Consider the following 18,337-nt stretch of genomic DNA (forward strand, 5'->3'; position numbering starts at 1 on the left):
TTCAAGTCCGAAGACTGAAGATGGCCATTGAAAATGTTGATTTTGTGCCCAATTAACAATGTCTTCGTGGATGTTGATGTGTCTTGCTGGAAGATCCACTTATGGCCAAGTTTCAGCCTCCTAGCAGAGAGGTAACCAGGTTTTGGGCCAAAATATCCTGGTAGTGAGTAGTTTATTTATTTTATACAGTAAATTTTGCTAATCTTTATCAAGGGTATCAATAACTAGGTGCATATTTTGATATCTAGTTATTTGACTGAATCAGAAATACAGATGTGGAGTAGATGTAGAGTTTGTTTTAAAATCTCGTAAAAAATCTGAACTAACCAAACAACACTTGTTGCTCTTTGTACATGTTGATATAATATTCTTATTTAATAGAGAGAAAAACGTTTCCCTAAACTGCTTTATAATATTATAATTCAATAAAGAAATAAAAACGTTTTCCCCCCTCAACTGCGTTGACTCCCTCCAGACAGCAGATGGCGATATGTGTCTTTCAGGCCATGTTTCTACTGTGACGTATATTCTAGTGGACGGAACACTTCAACAAATGCAGCCACCTCCGTAGCTCGCAAGCCAACAAAGTCGGAACATTCAAGTTCTTTAGACAATTTCGTGGTTTATTTGCCACTATGCTTTACATGTACTTATGTGGGAACAACTAGCTACCCCATTTAATTTAATATATACGTTGTAAGTCAACTAGCTGGCTGGTTAAGTTAGCACTAGTCTAGTCGCTAATGCTAACCAGCTATTATCCCCGACCATGAGTTCACTAAGCTACTCTCCTCCTGCTAAAGAAGAGCTGGGCTGCTGGATGGAGAAGGAAGCTCTCGTCAAAGACGAGGATGAAGAGGAGGCTGTTACAATACAAAAACAAGTAGAGGGTGAGGCTGTTACAGTGAAAGAAGAAGAGAAAGACGTTACAGAGAAAGACTCCTTCAGAGTGAAAGACGAGGAGGATGTTACTGTGAAAGAAAAGGAGGAAGATACAGTTTTGGAAGTGGAGGATGAAGTGAAAGAAGACGTTTTTGGAATGAAGGATGAAGAGGGGGAGATTACTGTCACATTAGAGGAGGATGAAGAAGAGAAGACTGGAGATCTGATTAACACCAGTAAATACAGTGAGTACTATCTTATAAAACGGGGACATTGATCTGATTAACACCAGTAAATACAGTGAGTACTCTCTTATAAAACAGGGACATTGATCTGATTAACACCAGTAAATACAGTGAGTACATACAGTGAGTACTATCTTATAAATCAGGGACACAAACTTTGCAGTTGTTGAACTAATGTGACATTTAAAAGGGCGCTCTACACTTGAATATGTTTTTGTACTGTCGGGAATTGTTCATGATGTCCTCTAGTGATTTTAACTTTTCCTGTTGAAAGGTGATATATAAATACAGTAAAGTATAAACACACTAAAGGGAAACAAATATATGTTTTGAGCAAAATAGTGTTTTTTTTAGACAACTGCAAACTTGAAGGAGTGAGTTTTTATTTTACCTTTGTTAAACTAGGCAAGTCAGTTAAGAACAAATTCTTATTTTCAATTACGGCCTAGGAACAGTGGGTTAACTGCCTTGTTCAGGGGCAGAACGACAGATGTTTACCTTGTCAGCTCGGGGATTAAATCTTGCAACCTTTTGGTTACAAGTCCAACTCTCTAACCACACGCCCCAGGAGTGATGTCATAGTAAGGCATTCAAGGAGTTGGCTTGATGGGAAGTCGTGATGTCATCCAATAGACGACTGATCTTCATGTGAATATTGATTATTATTTTTTAAATCCTTCCTGTTCTGTCAAGTTGGTTGTTGATCTTTGCTAGAAAGCCATGACTTTCAAGACTATTTAAGTCCAAACTGTAACTAGGCCAGGTTTAGGTTATTGTCCTGTTAGTACAGTTGTTTGTATTCAGATCTCTGAAATGCACTCTACCTACGTAACATTTAGTGTTTCCCTGTATTACGCTGGGGAAACAGTTTTCATGGGCACAGAAATTTTAAATAATTTCAGAGTATGCAAAATCCAATGGTTCTAATCGAGAGTCACCTTAACTTTATTGACAGCACCCAAACAGATACTGTCATTAATGCTGTTCTTCAATAATTACTCATCATTCATAATACTGTAGCTGTTTAGTTAGTCACATGTTCAACTATCATCAGCTGATCCAGGAAATAATTTTCAAATTCCAGTCAAATGACAAACATCACGACATGCAACAACAACCAACGTGCTTCTTCATTCATTACATTGGTAAAGACAGTTATGCTGTGCTCCACGTTGGATCCAACATCCCTAACAAATTGGTGTTTATAATGTTATTGTCTGCTTGATTTATAGTGGGGTCTCGTTAAGTCTGTTTGGATACAGAGATACTTAGCTCATAATGTGTAGAGAACTGTTCCTTGATGGATAGGCTATTGTACAACACACAGAGCTATTTTCTTTTATTCAGGAAATTTAGAATGACAACACATTACAGAGTAGCCTAGTGGGATTATTGACAAAATTATCTGGTTATGAAATGTGATGACAAAGACATTTTAGTTTCCATGTTTCACTTGAAATATGAAATGATTTATAGTCCTAGGTCTATATTATTGTTAGGTGAAGTTATGGGTCCTACAGTAGGTCTATGTTGTTGTTAGGTGCAGTTATGGGTCCTACAGTAGGTCTATGTTGTCAGGTGAAGTTATGGGTCAACGGTGGGTCTATGTTATTGTTAGGGGAAGTTATGGGCCAATTTGCTAAACACTTAGTGTACAAACCCTTATTGTCAGGCTGACGGCAAAGCTAGCCAAAGAGCATTTTTCTAGTTGAAGTGTTTAAGTTTAAAGCAGTTGATTTGGGACAATAACACAAACATATTAAGCAGGTGATTCAAGCGAGCCTTATAATCCAAAAGTAATGTGAAATGCACTCATAAGCAACCTGGAAATGGATGCTATTTTTGCTGTCAGCCTATGAGAACTCCCCTGAGTTTTCCCCCACGGTGGTGAATTATTATATAGCGACACAGAACTTAATGTGAGTTTCCTTGAGTAGCACTGATAGTAATATTCAGAATACATTGTGAAAAACTAAAATGTTCGCTTACCATTTTTGCTCCAGGCAGATATACTACATCCATAACTATCAGTTTCCTAATTAGCGGGAAGGTGTTTCTGCAATTAAATTGTGTGTGCATCGCCCTCGTGCTGCAATTCTAGCTAACACAGAAACGGGGCCTATATTGGAGACCAAAAGTCGTCTGGCACGCTGCTTAGGATTTCAACAACTTGAATAACTTATTTCTAGTTACCACTAATATGAAAACAAGACAAAATATGATTGTTGCTAACTTGACTGTCGTAATTGTCAAATAATTTAACAGACGGCAATTGTTGTACAACTTCATGGGTATGCTCTGGGCATCACCTTTTGCCTCAAAAAAACAGTGGATTTCTGCTGTTGCGGGCCTGTAACCGTCTGTCTGACGTTGTCATTTACACAGGAGAGCGACGGGACTATCTTGGATCCTCTGGGAAGCCTCAACAACATCATGATGCTGACGAGGCAGAGAAGAGTCTCTCCAGATCAGAACTCCTCAAGAAACACCAGCAGAGACCCAAAGGAAAGAAACCTCACTGCTGCTCTGACTGTGGGAAACATTGCAAATCTTCATCTAAACTTAAAATACACCAGCGAATACACACAGGAGAGAAACCTTATAGCTGTAATCAATGTGGGAAGAGTTTTACTAATTCAAGTAATCTGAAAACACACCAGAGAACACACACAAGAGAGCAACCTTACAGCTGTGATCAGTGTGGCAAGAGTTTTACTCAGTCAACCAACCTGGTATCACACCAGAGAACACACACAGGAGAGAAACCCTATAGCTGTGATCAGTGTGGCAAGAGGTTTACTCAGTCAAGTAGCCTGGTATCACACCAGAGAACACACACAGGAGAGCAGCCATATAGCTGTGATCAGTGTGGCAAGGGTTTTACTCGGTCAACCAACCTGGTGTCACACCAGAGAACACACACAGGAGACCAGCCGTATAGCTGTGATCAGTGTGGCAAGAGTTTTACTAATTCAAGAAATCTGCTACTACACCAGAGAACACACACAGGAGAGAAGCCATATAGCTGTGAGCAATGTGGGAAAAACTTTTCTCGAATAGGGTACCTTAAAGGACACCAGAGAACACACACAGTAGAGAAGCCTTATAGCTGTGATCATTGTGGAAAGAGTTTTACTCAGTTAAGCAAGCTGTTATCACACCAGAGAACACACACAGGAGGGCAGTCATATAGCTGTGAGCAATGTGGGAAAATCTTTTCTCGGATAGGACACCTTAAAGGACACCAGAGAACACACACAGGAGAGAAGCCTTATAGCTGTAATCAATGTGGGAAGAGTTTTACTCATTCAAGTAATCTGAAAACACACCAGAGAACACACACAGGAGAGAAGCCTTATAGCTGTGATCAGTGTGGCAAGAGTTTTACTCAGGCAAGCAACCTGGTATCACACCAGAGAACACACACAGGAGAGCAGTCATGTAGCTTTGAGCAATGTGGGAAAAACTTTTCTCGGGGAGAACGCCTTAAAGAGCACCAGAGAACACACACAGGAGAAAAGCCTTATAGCTGTAATCAGTGTGGCAAGAGATACTCTCATTCAAGTGGTCTGATTAAACATCAGAAAATACATGCAGGAGATCCACAGAGTGTAGAATGATCTCCAACACCAGACCTGGGTAGTAGAACACAGAGTGTAGAATGACCTCCAACACCAGACCTGGGTAGTAGAACACAGAGTGTAGAATGATCTCCAACACCAGACCTAGGATTAAATGTCAGGTATTGTGAAAAACTGGGTTTAAATGTATTTGGCTGAGGTGTATGTACAGTGCCTTGCGAAAGTATTCGGCCCCCTTGAACTTTGCGACCTTTTGCCACATTTCAGGCTTCAAACATAAAGATATAAAACTGTATTTTTTGTGAAGAATCAACAACAAGTGGGACACAATCATGAAGTGGAACGACATTTATTGGATATTTCAAACTTTTTTAACAAATCAAAAACTGAAAAATTGGGCGTGCAAAATTATTCAGCCCCTTTACTTTCAGTGCAGCAAACTCTCTCCAGAAGTTCAGTGAGGATCTCTGAATGATCCAATGTTGACCTAAATGACTAATGATGATAAATACAATCCACCTGTGTGTAATCAAGTCTCCGTATAAATGCACCTGCACTGTGATAGTCTCAGAGGTCCGTTAAAAGCGCAGAGAGCATCATGAAGAACAAGGAACACACCAGGCAGGTCCGAGATACTGTTGTGAAGAAGTTTAAAGCCGGATTTGGATACAAAAATATTTCCTAAGCTTTAAACATCCCAAGTAGCACTGTGCAAGCGATAATATTGAAATGGAAGGAGTATCAGACCACTGCAAATCTACCAAGACCTGGCCGTCCCTCTAAACTTTCAGCTCATACAAGGAGAAGACTGATCAGAGATGCAGCCAAGAGGCCCATGATCACTCTGGATGAACTGCAGAGATCTACAGCTGAGGTGGGAGACTCTGTCCATAGGACAACAATCAGTTGTATATTGCACAAATCTGGCCTTTATGGAAGAGTGGCAAGAAGAAAGCCATTTCTTAAAGATATCCATAAAAAGTGTCGTTTAAAGTTTGCCACAAGCCACCTGGGAGACACACCAAACATGTGGAAGAAGGTGCTCTGGTCAGATGAAACCAAAATTGAACTTTTTGGCAACAATGCAAAACGTTATTTTTGGCGTAAAAGCAACACAGCTGAACACACCAGCCCCACTGTCAAACATGGTGGTGGCAGCATCATGGTTTGGGCCTGCTTTTCTTCAGCAGGGACAGGGAAGATGGTTAAAATTGATGGGAAGATGGATGGAGCCAAATACAGGACCATTCTGGAAGAAAACCTGATGGAGTCTGCAAAAGACCTGAGACTGGGACGGAGATTTGTCTTCCAACAAGACAATGATCCAAAACATAAAGCAAAATCTACAATGGAATGGTTCAAAAATAAACATATCCAGGTGTTGGAATGGCCAAGTCAAAGTCCAGACCTGAATCCAATCGAGAATCTGTGGAAAGAACTGAAAATTGCTGTTCACAAATGCTCTCCACCCAACCTCACTGAGCTCGAGCTGTTTTGCAAGGAGGAATGGGAAAAAATGTCAGTCTCTCGATGTGCAAAACTGATAGAGACATACCCCAAGCGACTTACAGCTGTAATCGCAGCAAAAGGTGGGGCTACAAAGTATTAACTTAAGGGGGCTGAATAATTTTGCATGCCCAATTTTTCAGTTTTTGATTTGTTAAAAAAGTTTGAAATATCCAATAAATGTTGTTCCACTTCATGATTGTGTCCCACTTGTTGTTGATTCTTCACAAAAAAATACAGTTTTATATCTTTATGTTTGAAGCCTGAAATGTGGCAAAAGGTCGCAAAGTTCAAGGGGGCCGAATACTTTCGCAAGGCACTGTAAACTTCTGACTTCAACTGTATATACTTCAAATCACATTTTATTTGTCACATACACATGTTTAGCAGATGTTATTGCGGGTGTAGCGAAATGCTTGTGTTTCTGGCTCCAACAGTCCAGTAATATCTAGCAAGTCATTTCTAACAATACACACAATCTAAAGGAATGGAGTTAAGAAAATATAAATATTTTGACGAGCGATGTCAGAGCAGCGTAGACTAAGATATGAAATGAGTAATGCATAGACTAAGATACAGTAGAATAGGATAGAATACAGTATATACATATGAGATGAGTTATACATAGACAAAGATACAGTAGAATAGGATAGAATACAGTATATACATATGAGATGAGTAATGCATAGACTAAGATACAGTAGAATGGGATAGAATACAGTATATACGTATGAGATGAGTAATGCATAGACTAAGATACAGTAGAATGGGATAGAATATAGTATATACGTATGAGATGAGTAATACGTAGAATAGGATAGAATGCAGTATATACATATGAGATAAGTAATGTCAGATATGTAAACATTGCAGGAGATCCACGAAGGAAAGATAGTGATGGTGCTCAGTGACGTTGTTGCAAATGGTGTGGAACAACCAATTTCTGCATTTTTTATAATTTTACCCCCGTTTTTTCTCCCCAATTTCGATTTTAAAATTTGATCTAGTTTCATTGGTGGAGTTTAAACACTTAATCAGCGAAGGAAAGATAGTGATGGTGCTCAGTGACGTTGTTGTAAATGCAACCAATTTCAGCATTTTTTAAATAATTTACCACCGTTTTTTCTCCCCACTTTCGATATTGTGATGTCTACAGCGCTGTTGGCTGGTCGTCATTGACCTTACGTAGGCTTAAACACTGGTATACACTGATTTACAAGGCCATATTGGGTAAAATGCCATTTTATCTCTGTTCTTTTTTAGTCAGGTCGGTAAATAAATATCAATTACGGTCCCATTCTGATTTGCTTCTAACAGTACTAAAAATTAGAGCAGGTCATGGTAGAAATAGTTCTAGTTGTCCTGGAATTCTCTCCTGAACATTTTAAAATGTGATGATCTAGTTTCGTTGGTGGAGTTTAAACACTTCATCGATGTATATCTCATAGAAGAGTGTAATTGTTTTTAGGACAGCTGTTTTTAGTCAAGACTTTCGTGTTTTTAACGTAAAATGTTTTTGTTGTACTGTATGTGTGTTTATAGCTTTGTTTAATGTTGTGTTAGTGTATGTAAGTTGTTTTGTCTGAAACGTTGTTCCCCCTGCTGCTATTGGACCAGGTCTCTCTTGGAAAAGAGATGTTATCTCAATGAGAAAAACCTGTATAAATAAAGGTAAAATAAAAATATTGTCTCATCGCTGCAACTCCCCTACGGGTGCAGGAGGCGAAGGTCGAGTCATGCGTCCTCTGAAATATGACCCGCCAAACCGTGCTTCTTAACACCTGCCCGCTTAACCCGGAAGCTGTCGGAGGAAACACTGTTCACCTGATTACCGAGGTCAGCCTGCAGGCACCACAAGGAGTCGCTAGAGTAGTAAGGCCCCTCATAACCTTTTTTCAACACACTCGACACTCCCAACACTTCCAACTATCAATCTCTTTGGCACCGTAGACATCAAGTCACTTGACAATAATGTTCCATACAACGTTGCATTCCATGTTTGAAAGGTCTGTCATTTTCATTGAAGACAATCAAAGTTAACATTCCATAAAACTTAATTTAAAGGCTGAGTCTCAAATAGTCGCCTGTCCCTTTTAATAGCCGGGCAATGGCACACATTACAGCAAATACATTTTGGGTCTAAATTAAAGGAGCTACAATTATAATTTAATTACATTCTTTAAATAAAATGTCCATAATATCTGCATTTATAGTGGAATGATATTGTTTCACAATATTCCTTCACATTTTTGTTTGACAGCAAAAGCCAGACTGTCTTCTGTTGTCAAGATGGGAAAACCCTCCCTCTCTGCCAGCGGTGTCACTAAAAGCCGTGGTCATCTCATTCTCAACCAACAATGGCAGACTGGGGCAAGCAGTCAATGTAGAAATCTACACTCTTCAATCAATTTCAGTTTATGTGAGAAAACAAGTACTGAATAGTGTAGGGAATCATTGTACCATCTAAATCGTTGTGAAATACATTTTCAATTAAAACAAGTAGTTTTTATGGATGTTTGAAGTTGGTGGACGAAACTGAAAGTGAAATAGTCTCCACTGTAGTCCGTGCTATCCGGGATCCTTCAGACTTCCCTACCCCACTGACCTCTCCACCATGTTACAGGGAAACTTCTGCTTCGTGCTGTTTGTGGTCTGGTCTATTTGGAATGTCTAAATGAAGACCAACATGCACTACAGAGGTCAGACCAGTACTTATAGATAGGAGTAATCCATTAAATTACTTTGAGACCGCTTTCGTATGTACAAAGAAAATGCATTGGAGATAATATCTCTGCTTGAGCCTCGACTTCCCTCTCTGTCCCAATGAGGAAGGCCTTCACCCAATTCTCTCCAAGTTCTGATCACTTTGAGGTTTTTGGCATCTGGAATCTTTCATCGTGAAACTGGTGATTTGTGTGGTGTCAGTGAAGCAACTGTGTGTTTAATTGTTCACAAAGTCTGCAGGGCCATTTGTGAACTGAGGAGTCTTTATGTCAAGTTTCCTGATGCTGCTGGCCAAGCCAACTATAAAGTACAATTCCATGAATATGGGCACTTCCCAGAGTATATTAGGGTGAGAAACATGGTCTACTAATAGTTACTACATGGTAACATGGTCTACTAATAGTTACTACATAGTACTATGGTCTACTAATAGTTACTACATAGTAACATGGTCTACTAATAGTTACTACATAGTAACACGGTCTACTAATAGTTATTACATAGTAACACGGTCTACTAATAGTTACTACATAGTAACACGGTCTACTAATAGTTACTACATAGTAACAAGGTCTACAATTAGTTACTACATAGTAACATGGTCTACTAATAGTTACTACATACCAGTAGTAATATGGTCTACTAATAGTTACTACATAGTAACATGGTCTACTAATAGTTACTACATAGTAACATGGTCTACTAATAGTTACTACATAGTAATATGGTCTACTAATAGTTTCTACATAATAACATGGTCTACTAATAGTTACTACATAGTAACATGGTCTACTAATAGTTACTTCATAGAAACATGGTCTACTAATAGTTACTTCATAGAAACATGGTCTACTAATAGTTACTACATAGTAACATGGTCTACTAATAGTTGCTACATAGTAACATGGTCTACTATTAGTTACTACATAGAAATGTGGTCTACTAATAGTTACTACATAATAACATGGTCTACTAATAGTTACTACATACTAACATGGTCTACTAATAGTTACTACATAGAAACATGGTCTACGAATAGTTACTACATAGTAACATGTTCGAATAATAGTTACTACATAGAACCATGGTCTACTAATAGTTACTACATAGTAATGTGGTCTACTAATAGTTACTACATAGAAACGTGGTCTACTAATAGTTACTACATAGAAACATGGTCTACTATTAGTTACTACATAGTAACATGGTCTACTAATAGTTACTACATAGTAACACGGTCTACTAATAGTTACTGCATAGTAACATGGTCTACTAATAGTTACTACATAGAAACATGGTCTACTAATAGTTACTACATAGAAACATGGTCTACTAATAGTTACTACATACCGGTAGTAATATGGTCTACTAATAGTTACTACATAGTAACATGGTCTACTAATAGTTACTACATAGTAACGTGGTCTACTAATAGTTACTACATAGTAACATGGTCTACTAATAGTTACTACATAGTAACACGGTCTACTAATAGTTACTACATAGTAACACGGTCTACTAATAGTTACTACATAGTAACACGGTCTACTAATAGTTACTACATACCGGTAGTAATATGGTCTACTAATAGTTACTACATAGTAACATGGTCTACTAATAGTTACTACATAGTAACATGGTCAGAGGATATTAGGGTGAGAAACATGGTCTACTAATAGTTACTACATAGTAACATGGTCAGAGGATATTAGGGTGAGAAACATGGTCTACTAATAGTTACTTCATAGGAACATGGTCTAATAATAGTTACTACATAGTAACATGGTCTACTAATAGTTACTACATAGTAACATGGTCTACTAATAGTTACTACATAATAACATGGTCTACTAATAGTTACTACATAGAAACATGGTCTACGAATAGTTACTACATAGTAACATGTTCGAATAATAGTTACTACATAGAACCATGGTCTACTAATAGTTACTACATAGTAATGTGGTCTACTAATAGTTACTACATAGAAACGTGGTCTACTAATAGTTACTACATAGAAACATGGTCTACTATTAGTTACTACATAGTAACATGGTCTACTAATAGTTACTACATAGTAACATGGTCTACTAATAGTTACTACATAGAAACATGGTCTACTAATAGTTACTACATACCGGTAGTAATATGGTCTACTAATAGTTACTACATAGTAACGTGGTCTACTAATAGTTACTACATAGAAACATGGTCTACTAATAGTTACTACATAGTAACATGGTCTACTAATAGTTACTACATAGTAACGTGGTCTACTAATAGTTACTACATAGTAACATGGTCTACTAATAGTTACTACATAGTAACACGGTCTACTAATAGTTACTACATAGTAACACGGTCTACTAATAGTTACTACATAGTAACACGGTCTACTAATAGTTACTACATAGTAACACGGTCTACTAATAGTTACTACATACCGGTAGTAATATTGTCTACTAATAGTTACTACATAGTAACATGGTCTACTAATAGTTACTACATAGTAACACGGTCTACTAATAGTTACTACATAGTAACACGGTCTACTAATAGTTACTACATAGTAACACGGTCTACTAATAGTTACTACATAGTAACACGGTCTACTAATAGTTACTACATACCGGTAGTAATATTGTCTACTAATAGTTACTGCATAGTAACATGGTCTACTAATAGTTACTACATAGAAACATGGTCTACTAATAGTTACTACATAGAAACACGGTCTACTAATAGTTACTACATACCGGTAGTAATATGGTCTACTAATAGTTACTACATAGTAACATGGTCTACTAATAGTTACTACATAGTAACGTGGTCTACTAATAGTTACTACATAGTAACATGGTCTACTAATAGTTACTACATAGTAACACGGTCTACTAATAGTTACTACATAGTAACACGGTCTACTAATAGTTACTACATAGTAACACGGTCTACTAATAGTTACTACATACCGGTAGTAATATGGTCTACTAATAGTTACTACATAGTAACATGGTCTACTAATAGTTACTACATAGTAACATGGTCAGAGGATATTAGGGTGAGAAACATGGTCTACTAATAGTTACTACATAGTAACATGGTCAGAGGATATTAGGGTGAGAAACATGTTCTACTAATAGTTACTTCATAGAAACATGGTCTAATAATAGTTACTACATAGTAACATGGTCTACTAAAAGTTACTACATAGTAACATGGTCTACTAATAGTTACTACATAATAACATGGTCTACTAATAGTTACTACATAGAAACATGGTCTACGAATAGTTACTACATAGTAACATGTTCGAATAATAGTTACTACATAGAACCATGGTCTACTAATAGTTACTACATAGTAATGTGGTCTACTAATAGTTACTACATAGAAACGTGGTCTACTAATAGTTACTACATAGAAACATGGTCTACTATTAGTTACTACATAGTAACATGGTCTACTAATAGTTACTACATAGTAACACGGTCTACTAATAGTTACTACATAGTAACATGGTCTACTAATAGTTACTACATAGAAACATGGTCTACTAATAGTTACTACATACCGGTAGTAATATGGTCTACTAATAGTTACTACATAGTAACGTGGTCTACTAATAGTTACTACATAGAAACATGGTCTACTAATAGTTACTACATAGTAACATGGTCTACTAATAGTTACTACATAGTAACGTGGTCTACTAATAGTTACTACATAGTAACATGGTCTACTAATAGTTACTACATAGTAACACGGTCTACTAATAGTTACTACATAGTAACACGGTCTACTAATAGTTACTACATAGTAACACGGTCTACTAATAGTTACTACATAGTAACACGGTCTACTAATAGTTACTACATACCGGTAGTAATATTGTCTACTAATAGTTACTACATAGTAACATGGTCAGAGGATATTAGGGTGAGAAACATGGTCTACTTATAGTTACTACATAGTAACATGGTCAGAGGATATTGGGGTGACATAACCATTCACAATTCATATTGTCACATAACCATTCACAATTGAAAATATAACTATCAAACCTGCATTTCAAAGACCCCACAGCTGAAGGTGTCCTGCTGCATGGTGTGAGTTATTTCCACTCCTTTCCACTTTCTGCCCACCAAGTTGTATTTTCCATGGCAGGATCTTCTCATTTTGAAGTATTCTCTTTTTATGTAAACATAATGGAATTCTGAATAGTTATAGGCAAATGAATACACAAGCCAAATTGTATGCTGTTTTCCTTATCACTCTAATCTAGTAGTAATTTAGTAGTAGAGGTAATTTCCTTTATGCCCCATTCTAAACACAGACTAAATTGTAGGCACTGAACCATTTACAGGACAATAATAAAAGTAGCATATAGGATCTAACCCTATCACATAGTGAATAAATGTAGAGCATTTGTAGGCTTTAAGAAAGAAAAAAATTAAGTGACAGTTTCATCAGTACCTGCTTAAAGAAAGTCATATCACAGATGACAGTGCCCACCAAATCTATGACAAAAGAGAATGAATTGTAAGCACCAAAGTGTGTTTGTCAAAATAATATCTGAAAATGTCAGTTGTTGAACATAATACTTCTATTTGCAATAGCAATTTATGATCTATGCAGTTGATATATATTCCATGTACCAACACTAGATGTAGGACGGACATAAGACATTCCCACATAGATTATTTTTTTATTTTTCTATTTCACCAAGATAAAGCAAAGCAGTGTGACACAAACAACAACAGAGTTACACATGGAATAAACAAACATACAGTCAATAACACAATAGAAAAGTCTACATACAGTGTGTGAAAATGAGGTAAGATTAGGGAGGTAAGGCAATAAATAGTCCGTAGTGGCGAAATAATTGCAATTTAGCAAATAAACACTGGAGTGATAGATGTGCAGAAGATGAATGTGCAAGTAGAGATACTGGGGTGTAGTAAAGGAGCAAAAAAAATATTAACAAATAAAAACAATATGGGGATGAGAGTTGGATGGGCTATTTACAGATGGGCTATGTACAGGTGCAATGATCTGTAAGCTGCTCTGATAGCTGATGCTTAAAGATAGTGAGAGAGATATGAGTCTCCAGCTTCAGTGATTTTTGCAATTCGTTCCAGTCATTGGCAGCTGAGAACTGTAAGGAAAGGCGGCCAAAGTAGGAATTGGTTTTGGGAGTGACCAAAGGGTGTGCAATGTGTAAGCCCACTGAGTGGACATTCTGAACCTTGTTTGAAGTCACTAGGTCACATGACCAATGAGCTATTGAAATTCAAAAATGTAAATAAATAATTTTAAATAGTCCGAGATGTAAATCGACAAAAAAAAGTGTACAATTTGTGTCTATGCCATCGGGTTAGCTAAAACCAGTTTTGAAAGTTTTAGGCGTAATGGTTAAAGAGCTATTGAAATCTGATGTTGGTGGACGTAAGAAAAACTAAAGGCGAATATCCGTCGAATATCCAACTTGAAACTGTCTCTTTGGCTCTGAATATGTCTTGAAATAATTTATATAATAATATAACATACTAAGAATGAATAAGGAAGATAATTCTGGTTTTCTGTGAATAGCTTCCATAACGTTACTATAGCTAATTGTAGTGCTCTCCGAGATGGCATAGCAGTCAGACGTCCTTTGTCCTCGCCTTGTTGTGTCCCGTGTGTGTATATATATATTTACATCTTTCTTTGCATATCTTTATATATTTTATTTTCCAAAAACTCAACTTCAAAACACTCTCCTGCAACCCGCCTCACCAATTAAAAATTATTTACCTCAAATCTGAAATCCACAATAGAAGCTAGCAAGAAGCTAAGCAGAAGCTAACCAGAAGCTAGCCAGTTTACTGGCTAACGTTAGTATTCAGCAAACCACGGTTGATGGTCATCAGCTATCCTTTAGCTCAAAAAGCTATTGCCAGTTTTGTACAACGCGACTCAGACCAGAACATACCGGACCTATTTTTTCTCTCCATATCCCCGGATTTCAACCGAAAGCTCTAGACATTTACACCTGGATCTCACAGCTAGCTAGCTGCTATCCGTGTGACTATTGGCTTACGTCGATCCCGGAGAAAACATCAATTATTCCGGAGCTAGCCAGCTGAAGAGTTCCTTCAGCCACTCCTGGGCTACAATCACCTATCCGGACCCGTTTTACAGCCGATGCGGAGCCCCACCGGGCCTTCACGACTAGACTACCAATGGTTTCTGCCCAAGGGAGTTATCCAACTGTCCCCTCCGTCGCGACGTTATCTGAACGCCCATCTGCGGGCCGCTAATAGTTAGCTGTCTTATCGGCTGCTATCTGAATAGGTCTATCGGACAATTTTTCTTGGCTCACTATAACTATATATATTTTTCCAATTGGATTGATCCCCTCTCCCACACGGAACCCCACTAATCTACTGTCAGAATTGCACAAGGTGGCTAAAAACAGACCTCCATCCTATGCTAGCTTGCTACCGATGGCTCAGCTAACTGTCTGAATCGCCATTACCCCAACCAACCTCACTACTCACTGGACTATTATGATCCCTCTACTAAGCATGCCTCTCCTTAATGTCAATATGCCTTGTCCATTGCTGTTCTGGTTAGTGTTTATTGGCTTATTTCACTGTAGAGCCTCTAGCCCTGCTCACTATACCTTATCCAACCTTTCAGTTCCACCACCCACACATGCGATGACATCACCTGGTTTCAATTAGGTTTCTAGAGACAATATCTCTCTCATCATCACTCAATACCTAGGTTTACCTCCACTGTATTCACATCCTACCATACCTTTGTCTGTACATTATACCTTGAAGCTATTTTATCGCCCCCAGAAACCTCCTTTTACTCTCTGTTCCGGACGTTCTAGACGACCAATTCTCATAGCTTTTAGCCGTACCCTTATTCTACTCCTCCTCTGTTCCTCTGGTGATGTAGAGGTGAATCCAGGCCCTGCAGTGCCTAGCTCCACTCCTATTCCCCAGGCGCTCTCTTTTGATGACTTATGTAACTGTAATAGCCTTGGTTTCATGCATGTTAACATTAGAAGCCTCCTCCCTAAGTTTGTTTTATTCACTGCTTTAACACACACTGCCAACCCGGAAACCACCAAAAATTCTGAAATCTACATTCCTAACTACAACATTTTCAGACAAGATAGAACGGCCTAAGGGGGCGGTGTTGCAATCTACTGCAAAGATAGAACTCTGCAGGCTATCCTACTATCCAGGTCTGTACCAAAGCAATTTGAACTTCTACTTTTAAAAATCCACCTCGATAAAAACAAGTCTCTCACCGTTGCCGCCTGCTATAGACCACCCTCTTCCCCCATCTGTGCTCTGGACACCATATGTAAACTGATTGCCCCCCATCTATCTTCAGAGCTCGTGCTGCTAGGCGACCTAAACTGGAACATGCTTAACACCCCAGCCATCCTACTATCTAAGCTTGATGCCCTCAATCTCACACAAGTTATCAATGAACCTACCAGGTACCACCCCAAAGCGGTAAACACGGGCACCCTCATAGACATCATCCTAACCAACTTGCCCTCTAAATACACCTCTGCTGTTTTCAACCAAGATCTCAGCAATCACTGCCTCATTGCCTGCATCTGTAATGGGTCAGCGGTCAAAAGACCTCCACTCATCACTGTCAAACGCTCCCTGAAACACTTCAGCGAGCAGGCCTTTCTAACCGACCTGGCCAGGGTATCCTGGAAGGATATTGACCTCATCCCGTCAGTAGAGGATGCCTGGTTATTTTTTTAAATGCCTTCCTCATCATCTTAAATAATCATGCCCCATTCAATACATTTAAAACCAGGAACAGATATAGCCCTTGGTTTTCTCCAGACCTGACTGCCCTTAACCAACACAAAAACATCCTATGGTGTTCTGCATTAGCATCGAACAGCCCCCGTGACAACTTTTCAGGGAAGCTAGAAACCAATATACACAGGCAGTTAGAAAAGCCAAGGCTAGCTTTTTCAAGCAGAAATTTGCTTCCTGCAACACAAACTCAAAAAAGTTCTGGGACACTGTAAAGTCCATGGAGAATAAGAACACCTCCTCTCAGCTGCCAACTGCACTGAGGACAGGAAACACCGTCACCACCGATAAATCCACTATAATTGATCATTTCAATAAGCATTTTTCTACGGCCGACCTCATGCTTTTCACCTGGCTACCCCTACCCCGGTCAACAGCACTGCACCCCCCACAGCAACTCGCCCAAGTCTTCACCATTTCTCCTTCTCCAAATCCAGTCAGCTGTTGTTCTGAAAAAGCTGCAAAATCTGGACCCCTACAAATCAGCCGGGCTAGACAAGCTGGACCCTTTCTTTCTAAAATGGTCTGCCGAAATTGTTGCAACCCCTATTACTAGCCTGTTCAACCTCTCTTTCGTGTAATCTGAGATTCCCAAAGATTAGAAAGCAGCTGCGGTCACCCCCCTCTTCAAAGGGGGGGACACTCTTGACCCAAACCGCTACAGACCTATATCTATCCTACCCTGCCTTTCTAAGGTCTTCAAAAGCCAAGTCAACAAACAGATTACCGACCATTTCGAATCCCACCATACCTTCTTCACTATGCAATCTGGTTTCAGAGCTGGTCATGGGTGCACCTCAGCCACGCTCAAGGTCCTAAACGATATCTTAACCGCTATCAATAAGAAACAATACTGTGCAGCCGTATTCATTGACAATCACCACATCCTCATCGGCAGACTCGATAGCCTTGGTATCTCAAATTATTGCCTCGCCTGGTTCACCAACTACTTCTCCGATAGAGTTCAGTGTGTTAAATCGGAGGGCTTGTTGTCTGGTTCTCTGGCTGTCTCTATGGGGGTGCCACGGGGATCAATTATTGGACCGACTCTCTTCTCTGTATACATCAATGATGTCGCTCTTGCTGCTGGTGAGTCTCTGATCCACAACTATGCAGACGACACCATTCTGTATACTTCTGGCCCTTCTTTGGACACTGTGTTAACAACCCTCCAGATGAGCTTCAATGCCATACAACTCTCCTTCCGTGGCCTCCTATTGCTCCTAAATACAAGTAAAACAAAATGCATTTTCTTCAACCGATCGCTGCCTGCACCTGCCCGCCCGTCCAACATCACTACTCTGGAAGGTTCTGACTTAGAATATGTGGACAATTACAAATACCTAGGTGTCTGGTTAGACTGTAAACTCTCCTTCCAGACTCACATCAAACATCTCCAATCCAAAGTTAAATCTAGAATTGGCTTCCTATTTCGCAACAAAGCATCCTCCACTCATGCTGCCAAACATACCCTTGTAAAACTGTCCTTCCTACCGAAATAATGTCATGTTTTACTCGTACCTCAGCCAGCATTGTGAATGGTTAGGAAATATTA

The 18,337-nt window shown here is 38.8% G+C and overlaps 1 protein-coding gene across 1 annotated transcript; it reads left to right on the plus strand.

Annotated features, from left to right (window-relative positions):
* The first annotated feature begins 541 nt into the window (after positions 1-541).
* LOC110531915 (zinc finger protein OZF-like) lies at positions 542-4,862 on the plus strand. Its single transcript, XM_021615392.2, has 2 exons — positions 542-1,127; positions 3,513-4,862. Exons 1-2 carry the CDS (start codon positions 770-772, stop codon positions 4,745-4,747), a joined length of 1,593 nt encoding a protein of 530 aa, XP_021471067.1. The 5' UTR covers positions 542-769; the 3' UTR covers positions 4,748-4,862.
* Positions 4,863-18,337: the final 13,475 nt, after the last annotated feature.

This window comes from Oncorhynchus mykiss, chromosome 9, assembly GCF_013265735.2.
Source record: "Oncorhynchus mykiss isolate Arlee chromosome 9, USDA_OmykA_1.1, whole genome shotgun sequence".
NCBI lineage: Eukaryota > Metazoa > Chordata > Actinopteri > Salmoniformes > Salmonidae > Oncorhynchus > Oncorhynchus mykiss.